This window comes from Melospiza georgiana, chromosome 21 (genome assembly GCF_028018845.1).
Source record: "Melospiza georgiana isolate bMelGeo1 chromosome 21, bMelGeo1.pri, whole genome shotgun sequence".
Lineage (NCBI taxonomy): Eukaryota > Metazoa > Chordata > Aves > Passeriformes > Passerellidae > Melospiza > Melospiza georgiana.
In genome coordinates this window covers 3350445-3367685 of record NC_080450.1, presented here as the reverse complement: position 1 = coordinate 3367685, position 17241 = coordinate 3350445, and the positions used below count along the sequence as shown (strand labels likewise).

Here is a 17241-nt window from a genome sequence, read left to right as displayed (position 1 = left end):
AGTGAACTGTTTTTATGAATAATTTCCCCAGGAGCTGCTTTTATCCCTTGTTCAAATTTAGAATGTGCTTTTCTCTTTACCCTTTCAGTGTGTGTATGTGTCACCTACTTTCAGTATCCATTGTTCCATTCTGAATTGAATCAGGAATGTTAAGTGCGCTGTGTGATGTTTCTGGCTCTGCACCAGAATTTATGTTAGCAATATCTTTTATTTACTAGCATTGAAACACCTGTAATTGAGAGAACAAAACCAAGAATGTATTGGTAAGCAGCTAATTGTTAGAAATTAACTTTTGGAGAGTCCTAATAATTGAACAAAAATGACAAGTTATGCTATTCCAGAGTGTTTGACTAAAAATAATGTTTGGAGTTTATCTTTGCTGATTTATGTCATCTGTTGATATGTAAAATTTCTGGCTTGATATTTTCTTGAGGTTGTTCTTACAATAAGAGATGAAAGCTTACATTTGTAAAAACAATGTTTTAAGACAATAATATTTTTCAGGACTGTTTTTTATTATTTAAAAAAAAATTCCAAGAATGCTTTCCCTTTAATTTTTTCTGACAGTACAGTGGAATCTAATCTTAAAAGTCAAACAACAGAATTAAATTAGAGAAAATGCTGTATTTATCTTTGATTCTAAACAACAACAAAAACCCCCAAGTTAATTTTATCACAGATCTTTGGATTAAATGCTGTTTGCTGTTTTCCTCTGAGAGCCAGTGGTGTGCAGGAAGATAAAAATGTATCATGTACAGCAAAGTCTAATGGGCATTTTCTGAATGAATCCTTTTTGTTCACCTCTCTGTTTCTTGGTTTGTTGTGCAGGTTGAGCTTCAGTTCCAGTTGAACCGGTTGCCCCTGTGTGAAATGCATTATGCCTTGGACAGGATTAAGGACAACAGCATTTTGTTCCCAGATGTCAGCATGACTCCCACCATACCCTGGAGTCCCAACAGGTACACAGACACTTTGAAATCACAGGTTGGGTGGGGATGCAGCTCTGAATTTCTCAGAGCAGATGGCTGAAATCTGTCCTGAACAGAAACAAGCCGTGCTGCTCATTAGTGCTGAGGGGTTCTGAGGAGGGAGGGAAACTGAATAAAACAAGAGGAGTGATCCTCCAGGGCCAGAACACACTGAGGGATTTTCCCTGGGTTTGGAGGCATCACAGTTGTACTGTGGGTGCAGAGAACAAACCTGCTGCTGGTGATTTCTGTGCTGCCATCCTCCTCTGAAAGCATTGTAGGAATGGCAGTGTCAGTTCCAGGAGTGTCCCCAGTGTGCAGAGTCCTGGTTCCAGGGGCTGATCCATCAGTTCTTGTTGAGCTGCAGGGAGCCCAGATCTGGACATACCCACAGGGAGTGGTTATGAAAGGTGTGGCAATGACTCCTCAAGAAGCTACCCAGAGATTCTTTCTGTACACATCTCACAGTTTCCTTTATGAAATGACAAACCCTTGTGTTATATAAATACTTCTAAAGAAACTTAAGGCTGATGCAGTGAGAATAGTTTGTCTGGAAGAGGAAGCTTAGGGAGGAGAAATGTGAGGCTCAGGGAATATGGTCAGTATTCTTGCTCTTGGTAAAGAGGAATGAGCTTTCTGTGCTGGGAGAGCAGGGAAATGAGAGGAATGTGGAACTGATATTCTGCACAGCCTGGGAGGAGTCCTGTGGGGTCCTGAAGGTGAGAATTAGGAGTGTGATTGTGATGCAGGAGAAGTGAGGAGATAGCCCAGGCATTGAAAGGAAAACAATCTGTCAGAAGGCTGAGACAGTGAGTACTGTATGACAGAAAACACTGGAAAAATTGTAGTTTGTCTCTGGAGCTGCAAGAACAGGTCCAGTACAAGGGTGGGATCAATGTTCTGGGTGGGATGATCACTGTGTGCATCAGGGCTTTGACAGCACTGAGAGGAAGAAGGGAATAGGTTCTGTTTAGAGTTACACTACAGAGCTAATGGAGGTCAGTGACAATCTGTTCACTGACTTAATTAGCTTCTGAGGGAATCTTACAAGGAAATAGTGCTTAAGAATAGTTTGGAAGTAAGCAGTGATTTCAAAAAGGAGGCAAGTCAAGTAGGATAGAACTTTTATCTTCTATGTACATAGCAGTTGCATGTTGGTATAATGTTTTATATTTTTTGTATACATAAATAAAATATGTAATGATTATAGTTCAGTTGAAATCAGTTCCATCTGGTGGCTTGATTTGTCCTTCTTTAAGAATCAAGCTAACTCCAGACTGTCTTTCCTGTTTTTCTTCTATGTCTGCTTTATGTCCCTGTTCCTTTCCTGTTTCTTAGTCTCTTGCCAGCTTGTTGTTCATAGACATCTTTAAAGTTAAAATTCAGTCAATTCCCTCTTGATCTTGCTCTCTGTTCCTAACTACTTCTGAGCAGAAACTTTCCCAGTCTGTAAGAAGCGTGGTGCTTGTACCAAAGCAGATCACATTACTAAAGTATGGCCATATGTGCAGCAGTGACAGGTGTTTTTTACTATGCATGTCTACTTTTAAATCTGTCTGTGGGAATATTAAAAACTCTGTCTAGAAATCTTTAACTTCTTATGCTCATTGGAATTTTCTGAAAGCATCTTCCTCCCAGTGCTGGCATCACTGGCTGCTTACAACAAAAATCCTTTTTATAGACTGCTTTCCCATTAGAGGTATGTGCCCTGGTGATCTTAAAAAAAAAAAAGAAAAGAGAAGTCTGTCATTAATTGGTAGCCAGTATTTTTTAAATTTGATTTTAGATACCTTTTGCCAAGCCCTGGGGTTGTGTAACTGGTTAGTTTTAAATTTAACAGTGTAAATGCTGCAGGGAAAAAGCATAATGGAAATATGGAATAATGGAATTTTTATTTGCATGATAATAGTAGAAAAATCATTGTTTACCTGTTTTTGTTATCAGAGAATGGTGCAGTGTGTCCTTCTTCTAGAATGTGTGCTCTGCAGGTTAACTGTTGTTAGGTGGGATGATGTGAATTGAGAATAGGTGGAAACCCCACGCCCCAACTGATTTATTGCAAACAGCAAATTTTTATGATTACAGCATGTGATTGTTTTGCTAGATTTGTGGATTTGTTTCACGTGCCTCGGCACCACAGTCCACACAGCAGCTCTGTAAAGGCTCTAGAGTTTTTGAAATCATCCCTGGTTTAGTTGTGCCTGCTGGTGGAAGGTGGGAGCTGTTGTAACCTCGGTGGGCTCTTTGCGCAGGCAATGGGATGAGCAGTTGGACCCCCGGCTGAACGCGAAGCAGAAAGAGGCTGTTCTGGCTATCACCACCCCCCTCTCCATCCAGCTGCCTCCTGTTCTTATCATCGGTCCCTATGGGACAGGAAAAACCTTCACTCTGGCTCAGGCAGTCAAGCACATCCTCCAGCAGCAGGACACCAGGTGAGAGGGGGCACTGAGCACACAGGATGGGATTTTTTGGCTAAAATTCAAGTCAAAGGTGGAAATACAGAATTTCCACCCAGCTTAGAAACCAACAAACCCAAGCCATCCTTTATTGTTTGGGATGATAAAGTAATTTTATAATCTTGGCCTATAATCTATTTGCTATTTAGAACAAAACTAATCAAAATGGAAGTTATGTAGAATGGCTGTGATTAGCTCAGCATGGGAAGTTTTGCAGCGTGGTCGATAACAAAAGCTTTAAAATCAAGTCTAGATTAATAATTACAAAATGATTATTGAAAACCTGTTTGATAATTGATAACTGAAGGGTTTGAGCTGGGGGCAGAGGATGTGATTTTTTGGCTAAAATTCAAGTCAAAGTTGGAAATACAGAATTTCCACCCAGCTTAGAATACAACAAGCCCAGGCCATCCCTCATTGTTTGGGATGATAAAGTAATTTTATAATCTTTTATAATCGCCTGTATTTGCTATTTAGAACAAAGCTAATTGAGTGGAAGTTATGTAGAATGGCTGTGATTTGCTCAGCATGGGAACTTTTGCAGCATGGTAGATAACAATAACTGGGCTTTAAAATCAAGTCTAGATTACAAAATGATTATTGAAAACCTGTTTGATAATTGATAAATGAAGGCTTTGAGCTGAGGGCAGAGTATGTGATTTTTTGGCTAAAATTCAAGTCAGAGGTAGAAATAAAGAATTTCCACCCAGCTTAGAAACCAACAAACCCAAGCCATCCTTCATTGTTTGGAATGATAAAGTACCTTTATAATCTTGGCCTGTATTTCCATTTAGAACAAAACTAATTAAAGTGGAAGTTATGTAGAATGGCTGTGATTTGCTCAGCATGGGAAGTTTTGCACCATGGTAGATAACAAAAGCTGGGCTTTAAAATCGAGTCTAGATTAGTAATTACAAAATGATTATTGAAAACCTGTTTGATAACTTATAACTGAAGGGTTTGAGATGAATCATGGGAAGTGCAGTAGGTCCATGAAGAGGAATGTGCAGGAAGATGGCCACTGTTTCCTTTTTTTTGTATTCTACTGCTTTGAATTGTTTTCTGTTTCTTCATTGCTTTTTTATTTGCATCCATTTATTCCAGCAGGATTCTCATTTGCACCCATTCTAATAGTGCTGCTGATCTCTACATAAAGGATTATTTACATCCATATGTAGAAGCAGGCAATCCCCAGGCAAGACCTCTCAGGTATTTTTTTAAGGCTTATTATATATCTATGAAATACTATTCTTAAGAAAAGGTGTCTATAAAAAAAGGTTAAAGAACTTTTAAAATATAAAAGCATATTGGCATTACCAGCAGTGCATTTAAAAACAGGCTAAAAGGAATGTGAAATATTGTAACATAATTTTTGGTCATTTGTTAAATAAAAATAAAGACATCCTTTTTTAAGCTTCTATTATTCTGTTGATAAATGTGTCTTTCCTAATGAGCAAACTTTTGATACACTTCTCTAAAAACTACTATGATAAAATAAAATGGATTTTAGTTGTGTTTTAATTTCTGAAAAATTTGACTCACAATTACAAGGTTAATTTGGAAACTGGGATTCTCCACCTGGCTTCTTGAAGAAACATTTTGGTGTCAGAGGAGAAATGTGTGAAAGTAGTTTGACCTCTTCTGATAAATCAGTGTGAAGTGATTGTTTATGTATTGAAATGTACTTACTTAATGTGCATTGGGGAAATGGGTTTAGATAAAAAAAAAACCAAAACAGAATCTCAAGAGCAAGGAGGGCAAACTTGCATGGAAATAGTTAAGGAGGATTTATTTATGGGCATAAATCTGCTCCTGGGAACGTTTTGCCCAGTAATCACAATGTATACTTTATACTGCTAACTTAGTGTGTGTATATATATATATATATATATATTATAAATTATGGGCATCATTTTCTGAATGCCAGTGGGTGAGTTTATAATATTACTGAGAGAATGACTCTGTGTTTACTTGCTAGCTATTAAAAGCCATCCTGGACTTATATTTTATGCAATGTCAGTGAAGCCAGTGAAGTTATGTGAAAAGGCTGCATCTGCAACAGGTGTAAATTCTCTTAGGTCTGTTGGCTTTGGTTGCCATGTGACATTTTACAGACACTGAGGGTCTGGCCAAGGGAAGGAAGGCAGTGTTGTTTTGTAAAAGATGTCTTTGATCTGGTTGTGTTTTAACACAGATTCTCTTAAGGTGATTTGTAGAGCACTTTGGGATGAAAACCTTTACAGTGTCTTAATTTTCTGAAGGGAAAAAATGTGTGTAATTGACCTTTTTGGGAATATTGAAGTGTGATTTAACAGGGCAAGGAGTTAAATACAGTTTTATTGTTGCCACGTTGTTGCTGCCTTGTTTTCAACTGTGTAGTCCGGTCTCAGAATTATGAAAAACATAAAAAGTGATATTTTTCTTATGGTTAAAATTTATTTGGATATTTGCTAAGAGAATCACAGCATGTAACTTAAAAGTCACTGAGTGTTTGAATGTAAATTTAATTGTTGTAGCATTTGTTATAAAGCCTTCAGAAAGTGCTGCTGTAGATTGTCTGATGCTGTTCAAATAGTCAGAACACCTATATTAAACAAATTGAAGTTTAAGGAAATGGAGGCACCTCTGGAGTTGTGTGTGTATGTTAATAGAGCCACAAATATGTATGGTTCCAATAAAAAAATCTGAGAGATAATGTTGTTTGAGCACAAAGTGCATTAACCTGCTCTGGCAGGAGTTAAAGGTCAATTTTTCTGAATCCAAATTGGAATTGTGTGAGACTCCCGGTTCAAAATTATTTATGGATATACCTCCCTTATTGACTGTTGTAAAGGTATTTTCAAATTCAAATCATTACTGTTAGATTAAACAGGGGGATCGGAGCCTCTGCAGTATTTAAAAGGAAACATCAAGTGGAGTGGAAGCAGTTAATTATTCAAGGTAGATGTGCTGCTTGCAGAGCTCATTGTGGTTCTAAATAACTGAACACTGCTGTAGATTTTATCTCTTATTTGCTCTACAAGTGATGAGTTGGCTTAGTGGGGAGAAACACAATATTTTATAATATTTATGTTGTTTTTAAAGAAGGAAAGCTAAATTATTTAACATTTTGTACTGAAAACCATGTAGATCTTTCCATGGGTAAGATGTACATTAAATAAATTATCCTGTCAGTGATGTGACATAAAAGTTTGAAAAGCAGAGTTGTGGAGCTTGTTGTTTAAATATCAAGTTATAAATTTGTATTATCTCTTAATAAAATAACATCCTCTGCCCTTTGGAAAATACAGAGTCAGAGTGAACAGTGAGAATTTATGTTAAATCTAACTTCTGCACCTAAATGAAATACCAGCAAAGCCTGAAGGCCAAATTCTCATAGTCCTGATGCCCATAAACAAATTATTATCCAGAAAAAACCTTTGCCCCTGGGTTTGATTAGATGAGTCAACTGTATTAGGGGCACACTCCAAAATCTGCCTTTTACTGGAAAAACTTGACACTGAAACACTTTCATGTAGTTACATAAATGAATGCAGAAATGTTTCTGAAGGAATGAAACCAAACCCAAGCTACAGCTGGGAGGAGAGAGCTTGGATTAAGTGCTTCTGTTTGATGGTGAGCCACCTGATTTTTTTAAAGCCAGGCACCTTTAGATGGTGAGTCAGAGCTGTAAGAGGGAGTAATTGGCTCCTGATTTGTATTTTCTTTTACTCCTTGGATGTGCCTGTCTCCATCAGCTGCTGGAACCTTCTGGAGGTGGCTGCTGAGGCAGGAGAATTCACATTATCACCCTCTCCTAAAAACTCCAGCAAGCAGGTAGCAGCAATTCCTCTGTATTTTGCCTGGTAGTGGTTGAAATATTATTATAATAGGAATTTAGTGTTATTTTACTTGCATATTTCAGATTCAGTTGTTTTCACACACTGGAATACTAAGGGAAAAGGAAAGAGGTTGATCCAGCCTTTATCTGTATATTGAGTATTTTTATTTATTCCTAAGCATGGTCTTGCTTAGGAATAAATAAAACTAATATCTTCAGTTCAGCAGTGTCAAAAAAGAAGTTGGTTCTGTTAAAAATATCTCACTGAAACCCCTTCAGTTCATTTTTTACTACTTTGATCATAACATTCATATGTAAGTTCTGCATATATCCTGGAACCAGGTAGCTTTAGTATGTGGCTGCTAGCTAAGAATTATCCAGGTTATAAAAAATAATCCATGGGAGCCAGAGTTGAATTAGAAAAGAAAGCAAACAGTAACTCAGATCAAAAACCCCCAGCAGGTTTTAAAACACCATTGCCCCCGTTTCCAAATCAGTTCTTGTACTGAAAATGGAATTAATTCATCTTACCAAACGTTAGTTTGGAAAATAAATGACTCTTCTGCCGATGACTTTTTTGTTGAAACTCTAGCTTCCATCTTAAAGGAAAAAGGTATTAAAAAAAGGGAACTTTCAAGTTGTAGGACAGGTTTTTCACATGTTTTCTGCCTCTCAAGGAACATATTTGTTTGTGAGAATGAGCCTCTCTTTGGAGATGGATCTAAAGAAATGGAAGAAGGAAATCACAGGTGCTTTTAAAGTTTCCTTTAGGCTTCTTGGGACTTGATAGATTTATTTATTTTAGCGGTCTCTTAACAGAGACATGAAATTACCCTGCTAGATTGCTTTCCCTCTGAGTTTTTGTGCTCTTTTTGCTTGAGGGATTTCAGGTGAAAAGCACCAGCACCAAGGCTGAGGAGGTGGGATTGTATCCCAGAAAGGTTTATTGGAGTGCAGAGTCCTGGCCTTTCTGTTCTGAACTGAGAGGAGTCAAGTTCAGAACAGGGAAAAGAAGTTTTGAAAGCTGAAGTTTAGATCCCATTCACTCTGTTGTAAGGAAGAAGTCACTGTTGTAGGACAGGAGTGCAAATCAAACACCTTTTAGCCTCCCTCAGAGGTTCTGACTCCAGACTCTCCTTTATTACATTTCAGAAGTGTATTTTAAGTGGCTTAGAAGCAATCCCAGCCTGGAACTACTTGATTTGACTGACACTTAGTTGAAATAGTTGGGGAAATTTTCTTTTGTGCTGCATGCAGGGAAGATGCTGGAAGCACAGACAGGTCAGCTGCCAGCTCCTTGCATTCCTCATTGGCTGGAGATGCACAGAATTGAGATTTCTGTTGTAGGTACCCAGATGCCACACTTAGAAATAAATTTCTACAGGAAATGCAGATTCCTTGCATGTTAACCAAGCATTAAATGCAGTGGATATATTCAGTGCCTTTGTTTGCAGAAGATTGAGCCCCTAATCTATAATCTTCTGGGATTTCCATTTTGAGGCAATGCTCCATGTATGTACCAATAATTTCACTGCCTGTGATTTGGGTAAACCTTACCCTGCAAGGTTTTCATTTCTCCAGAATTAAAGCTTTGATATGAGCCATGTGATGGGAAAAAAATCTCTCTTGTAAGCTTGAGTTTGGGTTCTGTACAAGGAACAAATTGGTACAAAGTGGCTGCAGCCTTTTCCCAAATAATAATAAAATGTGTTGTGGGTACTAATGAGTTTTGATTAGTAACTACCTGATTGCTGGAGTTTAGGGACTCTGCTCATGCAGGGTTAAGACTAAACATTTTTGAAGTTTAGTCTTTTGTTTAATCACAAGTTAAGGGCATGTTGCAGGGTGAAATGTTATGATTTGTGTTAAGCTGGCAAACCCCATTTTTGTAATTGGTTCTTCCAACTTGGAGGAAAAAAACTGCCTAATAATGAAATTATGGGTGATTCTATTAGCCCAAGTTGCACCTGAGAAAGAAAGTCCTTGTTCAGTGAAGCTTAACTTCTGTCATGACATTTTCCAAGTAGTCACATCTGTCAGGTGTTTTTATGCCAGTGGTGAATAATAGCTCTGGGATACCTATTTGATCTCACATCAAAATAAAAGAAATTAATGGGTAAGCAGCAATGCAGTTTGAAATGCTGTCAGCCAATCTGTGAGTCACCCGGAGTTGAATTTTTGTAATAAAAGACAGTGCATGGTATAATAATGTCTAATAACCATAATATTTTGCATTTCAATAGCACCTTTCATCCAAGAATCTCAAAGTGCTTTACAAACATAAACTCCCAATAAACTCAGTAATGCTCACAGTACTCCTGTGAGGTGATGGGTAAGTGTAACCTCAGTTAAGGTTGGGAGAGTGAAGCACACAAAAGCTGAGGATAAAAAGCTGGGATAAGTGGAGCAGGGGTTATCTTGCTCCCTTGTTGTAGCTGTTAGGCCATGACTTTGTGCAATAACAGTTTATCAAATAAAGCTCATCCCTTTGATAGCTGAGAAGAAATAAATATGTGGGGTAACATTAGAAGCCTCTTGTTCTGAGAATGACTCAGGAGTGTGGGGGTTGTTCCTGCTCTGAACCCAGATTTACCTGGAGTTACCTTTGGTCTCCAGTGTGGGTTTGCCTTGGTTGTGTTGTCAAATCAAAAGTCATTCAGGGTACTGAGGTGCCTTTGAGTTTCATTTTGTCCAAAATTGGCAATGTATCTTCACAAACCAGATTTATTCTAGTGCTGGTACTCGTTTCTCTCACATCACATGGAGCTCAGCTGTAATTTTCAGACGTGGGTGGACATGTGATATCCAGAGTCCAGCCAGTGCAATCATGCTCTGCAATTAGGTGCATAATTACACATTTCCAAACACTTTATTAATGATTTGGGATTTGAACTATGGGTGCAGGAGAAATAAAATAATGACTAGATAAACTGAACAGCATTAAATCCTATATTTAGAACTGAAATAATTTTAATTAATTTCATCTTCGGAAATAAATTTAGGCTTTAATTTCTGTACAATAATTTCTTGTAGTTTAAAGGTTCTACTTCAGATTTATAGTTCTTGATAGAGATTTGGTGGTGAGGAGCACCTGATGGAGGTGTCACAAGGCACCTTTATCCAGCTCCTTGCAGGATGTGTTTACCCTGTGGAGTTACTTGTGCCCTGTCTTCTGTCTTTCTCTTCCATGTAGCCAAACTGGCTGTAACAGATCATCCCTTCCTGAGAAAAATTCATCACTGATCCCCTGGGATGGTGGTTAAAATGACCTGATGTGTCGTGGAAGGGTGTCTGAAATCCAGTCAATGTCCTTATATTATAGACTCCAGTCAAACTTCTGGCATTGTTTTCCCATTCTTTTATCCACAGTATCACAGTTGTGGCCCTGTATGATACAAAGATGAATCCACCTCACGTTTGGTTTGTAGAATTCAGACAACACATGGGATGGGTGGGAGGAACAGCAGGATTTGAGTGTATTTCATGTATCAGCTGCAGTGGCTGAGATGTGCAGCCACTGTCAGTCCCATACTCTGGGCTATAGTTACGTTTCAGGTCAGCAAATATTTATTAAAAATAAGTTTATTGTAAGTTTAATATTAAATAGGCATTGATGTGAGGATCACAGGACATAAATATTTGAAGAATTTACCGATGTCTATATGTGAAATAAAACCTGCTAATTGTTCATGTATGTAAAACTGCACTGCAATTACAGAAGGTGAATCCAAGACATTTTAGCATGTAATTTTGCATAGTTGTGCCATTTTGCTTCTTGAAGATATTTTTTTTTCAGAAAACAGAGTATTATTGTTTGAAATATTTGAAATATTAAGCAGTGTTCCAAGCTGAAGGAAAATAAACCCCTTTTTCTCTCCTAGGGTATATTTCCGAAATCGCTGGGTAAAGACTGTTCACCCAGTTGTGCATCAGTACTGTTTGATTTCAAGCACACATTCCACCTTTCAGATGCCACAGAAAGAAGACATTCTTAAGCAAAGAGTAGTAGTTGTTACTTTAAATACATCACAGTATCTATGTCAGCTGGATCTTGAACCAGGTAAGATCATTTCTAGACCAGAAGTGGCCATGCTTAAGAAATAACTTCCTTTTGACACTGTTGGTCCCTTACCCAATTCTTCGAACTGTTAAAAAATAAAGTAAACAATGATAATCATAAAATGCTTGTTTGTTTTTTATGAATAAATGTTTGTTACAAAGCTGTAAATTGCTGGCATTCTAATTAACCTTTTGCTTGTTTTTTTTCCTTCTTAAAAAAATAAATAAAGAAGCAGTACTATCTATGATCTGGTGTTTGTGAGATCCAAGAGGGAAAATTCTGTTTGAGATTCTGACTTTGAATATTATGCTCATTAAGGTCATTACTCAGTGGCGCATGTAAGCATAAATAACAGAGAGCTTTTTCCCCTTGTTTTGTGAATTGTTGAGCTTTGCAAGCAACTCCCACACATACAAGCCCTGTCTTTGTTAACATGATACATTTAGGGTTGTTTTCTAAACTGAAAGATATTAGACTGATTTTTTGGGGCAGAGGCTGCTTAGGGTTTATTATTTTCCTGATCTCCAAATTAAATCCATCTGCTTTTTAGAGAATATGGAATTTCTTTACATGAGTTGTTAGGATTAGTTTTTTTATGGCTACATTTAAGCATTTGTTGCAACAGAGAAAGCGAATATGGAATTTATGGTAAATATTTTTGGATCTTTAGATAGAAATAGCTGCTTTGTTTGGCAGCAGGCTGTGTACAGTCATGCCATAGCAATGTCTGTGCAGCTGTATGAAATTCATATTTTCCAAAGAAAATTGCTGCATTTTTATGTATGTAATCTGAATTGGATGGTGCACCAAGTCCTCTAATACTTTGTTTTAAACCTTAATATATCACAGACATCAATGTATAAAACCACTTCTATACCTATCCTGAGTTTAGATTCATAAAATACAAGTCTACAGTGGCCAAGTTTCTTTTCAAGTGCATGTTCTCCAGTGCATAGATTCCCACCAAACTTTTGGTCCAATATTATCATAAGATTGAATTTAAATTTTCCTTCAACTTCTGTTCCTTTTTTCCCCCCCAACATTCCTTTAAGCCCATAACCAGCAAAGTGCTCAGGTATGTGTGCAATTTTAATGGGAAATTTAGTATATAAAATAATTACTAGTACTCAAGTACATGAGGAATTCCTTGTCACTGTCCAAAGCTCTTCAAGTCTCATGGTGGCAAAATAACTTTCAGATTTGAGAAACCTCTTGAGGGATGGTCTGCCAAGAGATATTTCTTCTTGGGGTAAGGAGGGCTCAGATAAAATGTGTTTAATTTCATGTGTATCACAAGGAAGAGGCAGACCTGGGGCTCCTCCTAATGTCCCTGGCCACCAGGTGACCACTGTTGGTCATTTGGTGGGCGTGGAAATTCTGTGATTTTCAGTAGCTGCTAGAAATTAATTTGTGGAAGCCATACTTTTTAAAATTCTGTTTTTGGTTACTATCAGAATACAGAATGTTAAATTCAAGTTCTTGTTTTCAATATTCATTTTATCAAATTTCAAATTTCATTTATTTGGTGAAATTTGTGTTTTACAGGGTTTTTTACACACATTCTGTTAGATGAAGCTGCTCAAGCTATGGAGTGTGAAACGATTATGCCTCTGGCATTAGCTAATAAAAACACAAGAATTGTCTTGGCTGGAGACCATATGCAGGTAAGAGCTGTGCAATTTTTGAATATGAAGTGCATATGTATAATATTTGTATTTATTTATTTATTTATCTGCACCAAGTCATATAATAGATGGGGAAGGCAAGGAGAATTCCAGGGATGTTATTTAAGAGATGAGGATATTTATTACAGTCAGGAGTTTATGACTGGTATTCCCTGTTGATTTTTTAAAAAAATTCAAGAATATGGAGAATTAGGATTGAGAGAACTTTAAATTTTGATTAGAAACATCTAATCTGGTGAAGATTTGAACAAGTGAGAAATAAGAAGCTGAAACTAGCCAGTGCTTTTATGTTGCTACAAAGTGCCTGGGAGCTGCTTGGTTTGGAGAGTTTCAAACACTGATTCTGCCTGTCATTTTTCAGCCTGTAGGCATGAGAAAGCATGCTTGGAAAAGTCAGCTTTACTTGCTTTATTGATTTAGGCCAGATTTATTTGTTTTTTATGGATTTGCCTTTAATTCTCCCTGCATCTCACAGTAGCAGTAGGGTGGAAGTGTGCTTTGGTACAGTAACAAACTCAGAGTGGTGTTGCCACCAATAATTTAATACTGCTGGATAATTTCAGTGATATTAGTAATGCCAAGGACTGGGGTAGTGCTTTTTAAATATTACTCTCAAAATGCTTTTCAAGAGCTTGGAATTCTTACTTCAGGCTTGATCTCATCAGCCCAGCTGTGTGGATGAATTCCTCCCAGGGCCTGTGTCTCAGGCTGTTCTGTAGCTCAGGGTTTTACAGAAGATCCTCTATCAGCTGTCCAGTATTTAAATCTCAAAAACTAATATGTAGCTGAATCATATGAATTCAGAATGACAAAATAGATTGGCTTCGTTTCTACATTTGGAAATTGTATTTTAAGAATCTAATTTTCATGTTCTTTGGTTCTATTTTTCCTGCTGTAGTAAATGTTGGCTTTATTGTTAAACAAGCCCAGTAGGAGTTTAGTGTAACAGTAAATAGGTCACTGGGTTTTTGTTTTTTTCAACAACATTTCTGTTTAAGTTTTTAAATGGTACTAAAATTTCTTTGTTTTCTGTTTTGTACTATTTGTGTAATAAGTGAATTGTAGAAGTGGTTGTCAGAATAATGGTGTAAAGTGATTCTAAACACAGTAGGGAGTGTTAAACTTAAATAGAAGGGCTCTTTGCATAGTTATTGAGTATTTTATTGTTCCTTTAAGACCATGCTGGTCTTTTGTTATTTTTCTGGGAGGCAGGAGCATTTCTTTGGAATAACCACGGTTTCTGTCTTCCAACGGTGAATGTCCAGCAAGAGGGAGGTTTCATTTTTGAGTTGATGCAAATACATATGTTGGGAGCATGAAATTCCAAGTCCACCCATTTAGTTACATTTTCTTTGTGTGTGTGTGTCTATTACAGCTCAGTCCTTTTGTCTACAGTGAATTTGCCAGGGAGAGAAACCTCCATGTGTCCTTGCTGGACCGGCTCTACGAGCACTACCCTGCCGAGTTCCCGTGCAGGATCCTGCTCTGTGAGAACTATCGCTCCCATGAAGCAATCATCAAGTAGGTGTGAACTTTTTCACTCTATCCCGTGCTTCTTCTGACTGCTGACACTGGACAAAAGAGCCAAGCACAGCTGAAGTGTTGCTGGCATGAAATCTGAACTTGTTTCAGAGTTAATTAGTAATTCTGTGTGGTCATTTGGACTCCTTAGAGCAGCTGCCAGGGCTGTGGGACAGAGCCCTCATTCAGGTTGGGCTTGCACACTAAACCAAAGAAGAGCCAGCTTTCCCTTTTTAACCACCCAGCAGTTTGTTATGTAGGCTCTGTGCTCCTTTGAACCATTTCAGAATTTTAGATTTACTGGGGATGATTATCTTGGAATGGTGAGCTGTGGGCAATGTAAGGAACATATGGATATCCAACTGTGAATGGAAAAATTAGGTCAAATTTTGAGCATGTTTCTTTACTGTTGACATCTTTTATTACTTCTTTCAAGACACATTAATCAGTGGGTTTGCATTTTTATGCTATGATAAACTAATGGCTGCCAGTGTAATGAGCTCATCCATGAGCTGTGCTGGAAAGAATAAGTGCAATCATGGGGAAAAATGCTAAAGTTTAAATCCTGGCTCAAATATGTACTGAGGAATATTATGTTGGTATCCAGTCATACTAATTAGGTTATCACTGTGTTCAAAGCAAAAGCAGAAATATTTAAGTGCTCTGGGGAATCAAAAGTGAGAATGTAAAATATTTTTTTACATAGCTTGATCTATCTTCACTTTATGGATTTTGTAGTTATAGGCTGAGTATTGCTAAATTTCTTACCTATATTCTGAGTTTCTGAGTTTGAAATGAGAGAACATCTGTAAAGGAAGGGATCATTTCAGCTTTTCTTTAGACATCACTTCCATGTCATTTACCTCAGAAAGATCATGAAAATTCACTTCAGCAGCTGGAGTTCAGACAGGGAGTTCCAAGAAAGAGCCACTTTGTTGAACACTGAGGTGAAGATGCAGAAACACCACTGGGGCTGCTTGGATCTCTGGTCAAAGCCCAGTGTGCCCAGTTCCACTGGGAAGTGTTGCTGTGGGAGCTGAAACCAGCTGAACACTCCCATGGTGGTCCCTTTAGGAGATGTCTCAAGTCTCCTTTTTGTGTATTGTGGAACTTCCCCTGACAAATGGGACCATCACACTTAGGACAGAAGTGTAGGGAGATGAAGGGCTCATTAATCATCTCTACCTCACTGAAGCAGAGACACCATGAGAAATAGAGGAAAGAAGGAGCCATTAGTTCAGCCTGACTTTGGCACCGTAATTGGAAAAAAGAGCCCATACAGAAAAGTTTTGTTGTTTAATGAGATCTCATTACTGAAAGTTAATTTGCAGAAGAGATGGTTCGTTTTGCCCCCTGGCTGCTGTGGAGTGACTGCTGCAGCCTAAGCCAGAGAGGAGCCCAGTGTTCTTCAGGGTTGTCCAGGGTGAGGCAGCTCAGGTCAGGGTGGGCTGCAGTGCTTTGGTGCTGATTTGGTAGCAAAGAAGTTTCTGTGGCTTTTCCATGAGCAGCTGTTTCCATCTCAAGCTGCAGTAGCAGGAATCCTGGAAGAACTGGATGGAGCCACCAGCTGCACAGTCTCTTCCTTAGTTGTCTTCATGTCGGGCTCTGCTCAGGTTTCTGCAGCCTCTGAGCAATATCCAGAGAAAATTAAGGTTGGAGGCTGAGCACTGAAAGTGAGATGATATCAAAATTCCCTCATTACTGGAAGCCAGTGCATTAATTTAGCTCTGCTGTGCAATAATTTACAGCACTCTGCAGCCTCTCCTTGCTGCCTTTTTGTCTCATTCCATTCAGGTTGCCTTCTTTCCTCCTGCTTTTCACCATGAGGTAGTTCTTGCCTCATTGCTTTTTCAGTTCAGAGGAACTCAGTCCTGGTTGTGTTTCTGGTCTCTAGCAACACAGATCAGCCTGGAGTGGAAGCCACAGAAGAAAAGCTTGGTTGACAGCTGAACACTTGGCCTGCATCATGCTCAGTGCACACAAAATCTGTAGTAAATTTATCTTCCAAGTTCAATAACTCTTAACTGACATGAGCAAGCTCATTGTCCAGCCTGGGGAGTAACCAGTGCCAGATAGCAAGTGTTCTTTTTGCCCACTTTCCAGCCATCAGAACTTCTGAGTGAAACATCAGTGAGAATGTTCATAACTTTGTCGAGCTTTAGATGAGAGCAGAAAACAGTCTTTGTAGAAAAAGTGTTGGAGAAGCATATTTTTAGTGCCTTCTGCTGTGTCTGTGGAAGGGAAATATCAGTTCAGAGAAATCATTTGAAGATGTTGAATAGTAATCAGTGGTTCTGTTTTCCTTATGAAGTATTTTGTGGTTGCATATTTCATCAGGGAGATTTGCATATTTTATCAGTGAGCTCATGTGTAGACTCCACATTTTCCCCTGTTTTGCCTCGTTACAGTTACACATCTGAACTTTTCTATGAAGGCAAATTGATGGCAAGTGGAAAGCAGCCAGCACACAAAGATTTCTACCCTTTGACTTTCTTCACAGCACGTGGAGAAGATGTGCAAGAAAAAAATAGTACAGCTTTTTACAATAATGCAGAGGTAACTCTTCTTTGCTTTTACTGTTGATTGTTTTTTTAAAGCTCTGCTCCCCCAAATTTACTGGTTTATGCTGTGTGGGTGGAAGACATAAATTGTCCTCTACTAGGAGAGTGGAACATGGAATTTGCTAAACATGATGTAATGAAAATTGCAATTGTAGTAAACATTTCCACTA

General features: G+C 38.2%; 1 protein-coding gene across 5 annotated transcripts in view; it reads left to right on the top strand.

Annotated features, from left to right (window-relative positions):
- Positions 1 to 17241, top strand: part of HELZ (helicase with zinc finger) — an 88195-nt gene that overhangs the window by 43263 nt on the left and 27691 nt on the right. For 3 of the 5 annotated variants that reach the window (XM_058038730.1, XM_058038727.1, XM_058038726.1), the window contains 7 exons: positions 829 to 959; positions 3221 to 3400; positions 4529 to 4633; positions 11126 to 11304; positions 12850 to 12968; positions 14365 to 14510; positions 16919 to 17066. In XM_058038730.1, the coding sequence (XP_057894713.1) occupies positions 829 to 959; positions 3221 to 3400; positions 4529 to 4633; positions 11126 to 11304; positions 12850 to 12968; positions 14365 to 14510; positions 16919 to 17066 (1008 nt within the window). The remainder of the gene's footprint in view (positions 1 to 828; positions 960 to 3220; positions 3401 to 4528; positions 4634 to 11125; positions 11305 to 12849; positions 12969 to 14364; positions 14511 to 16918; positions 17067 to 17241) is intronic. The other 2 variants (XM_058038729.1, XM_058038728.1) reach the window with 1 other exon arrangement.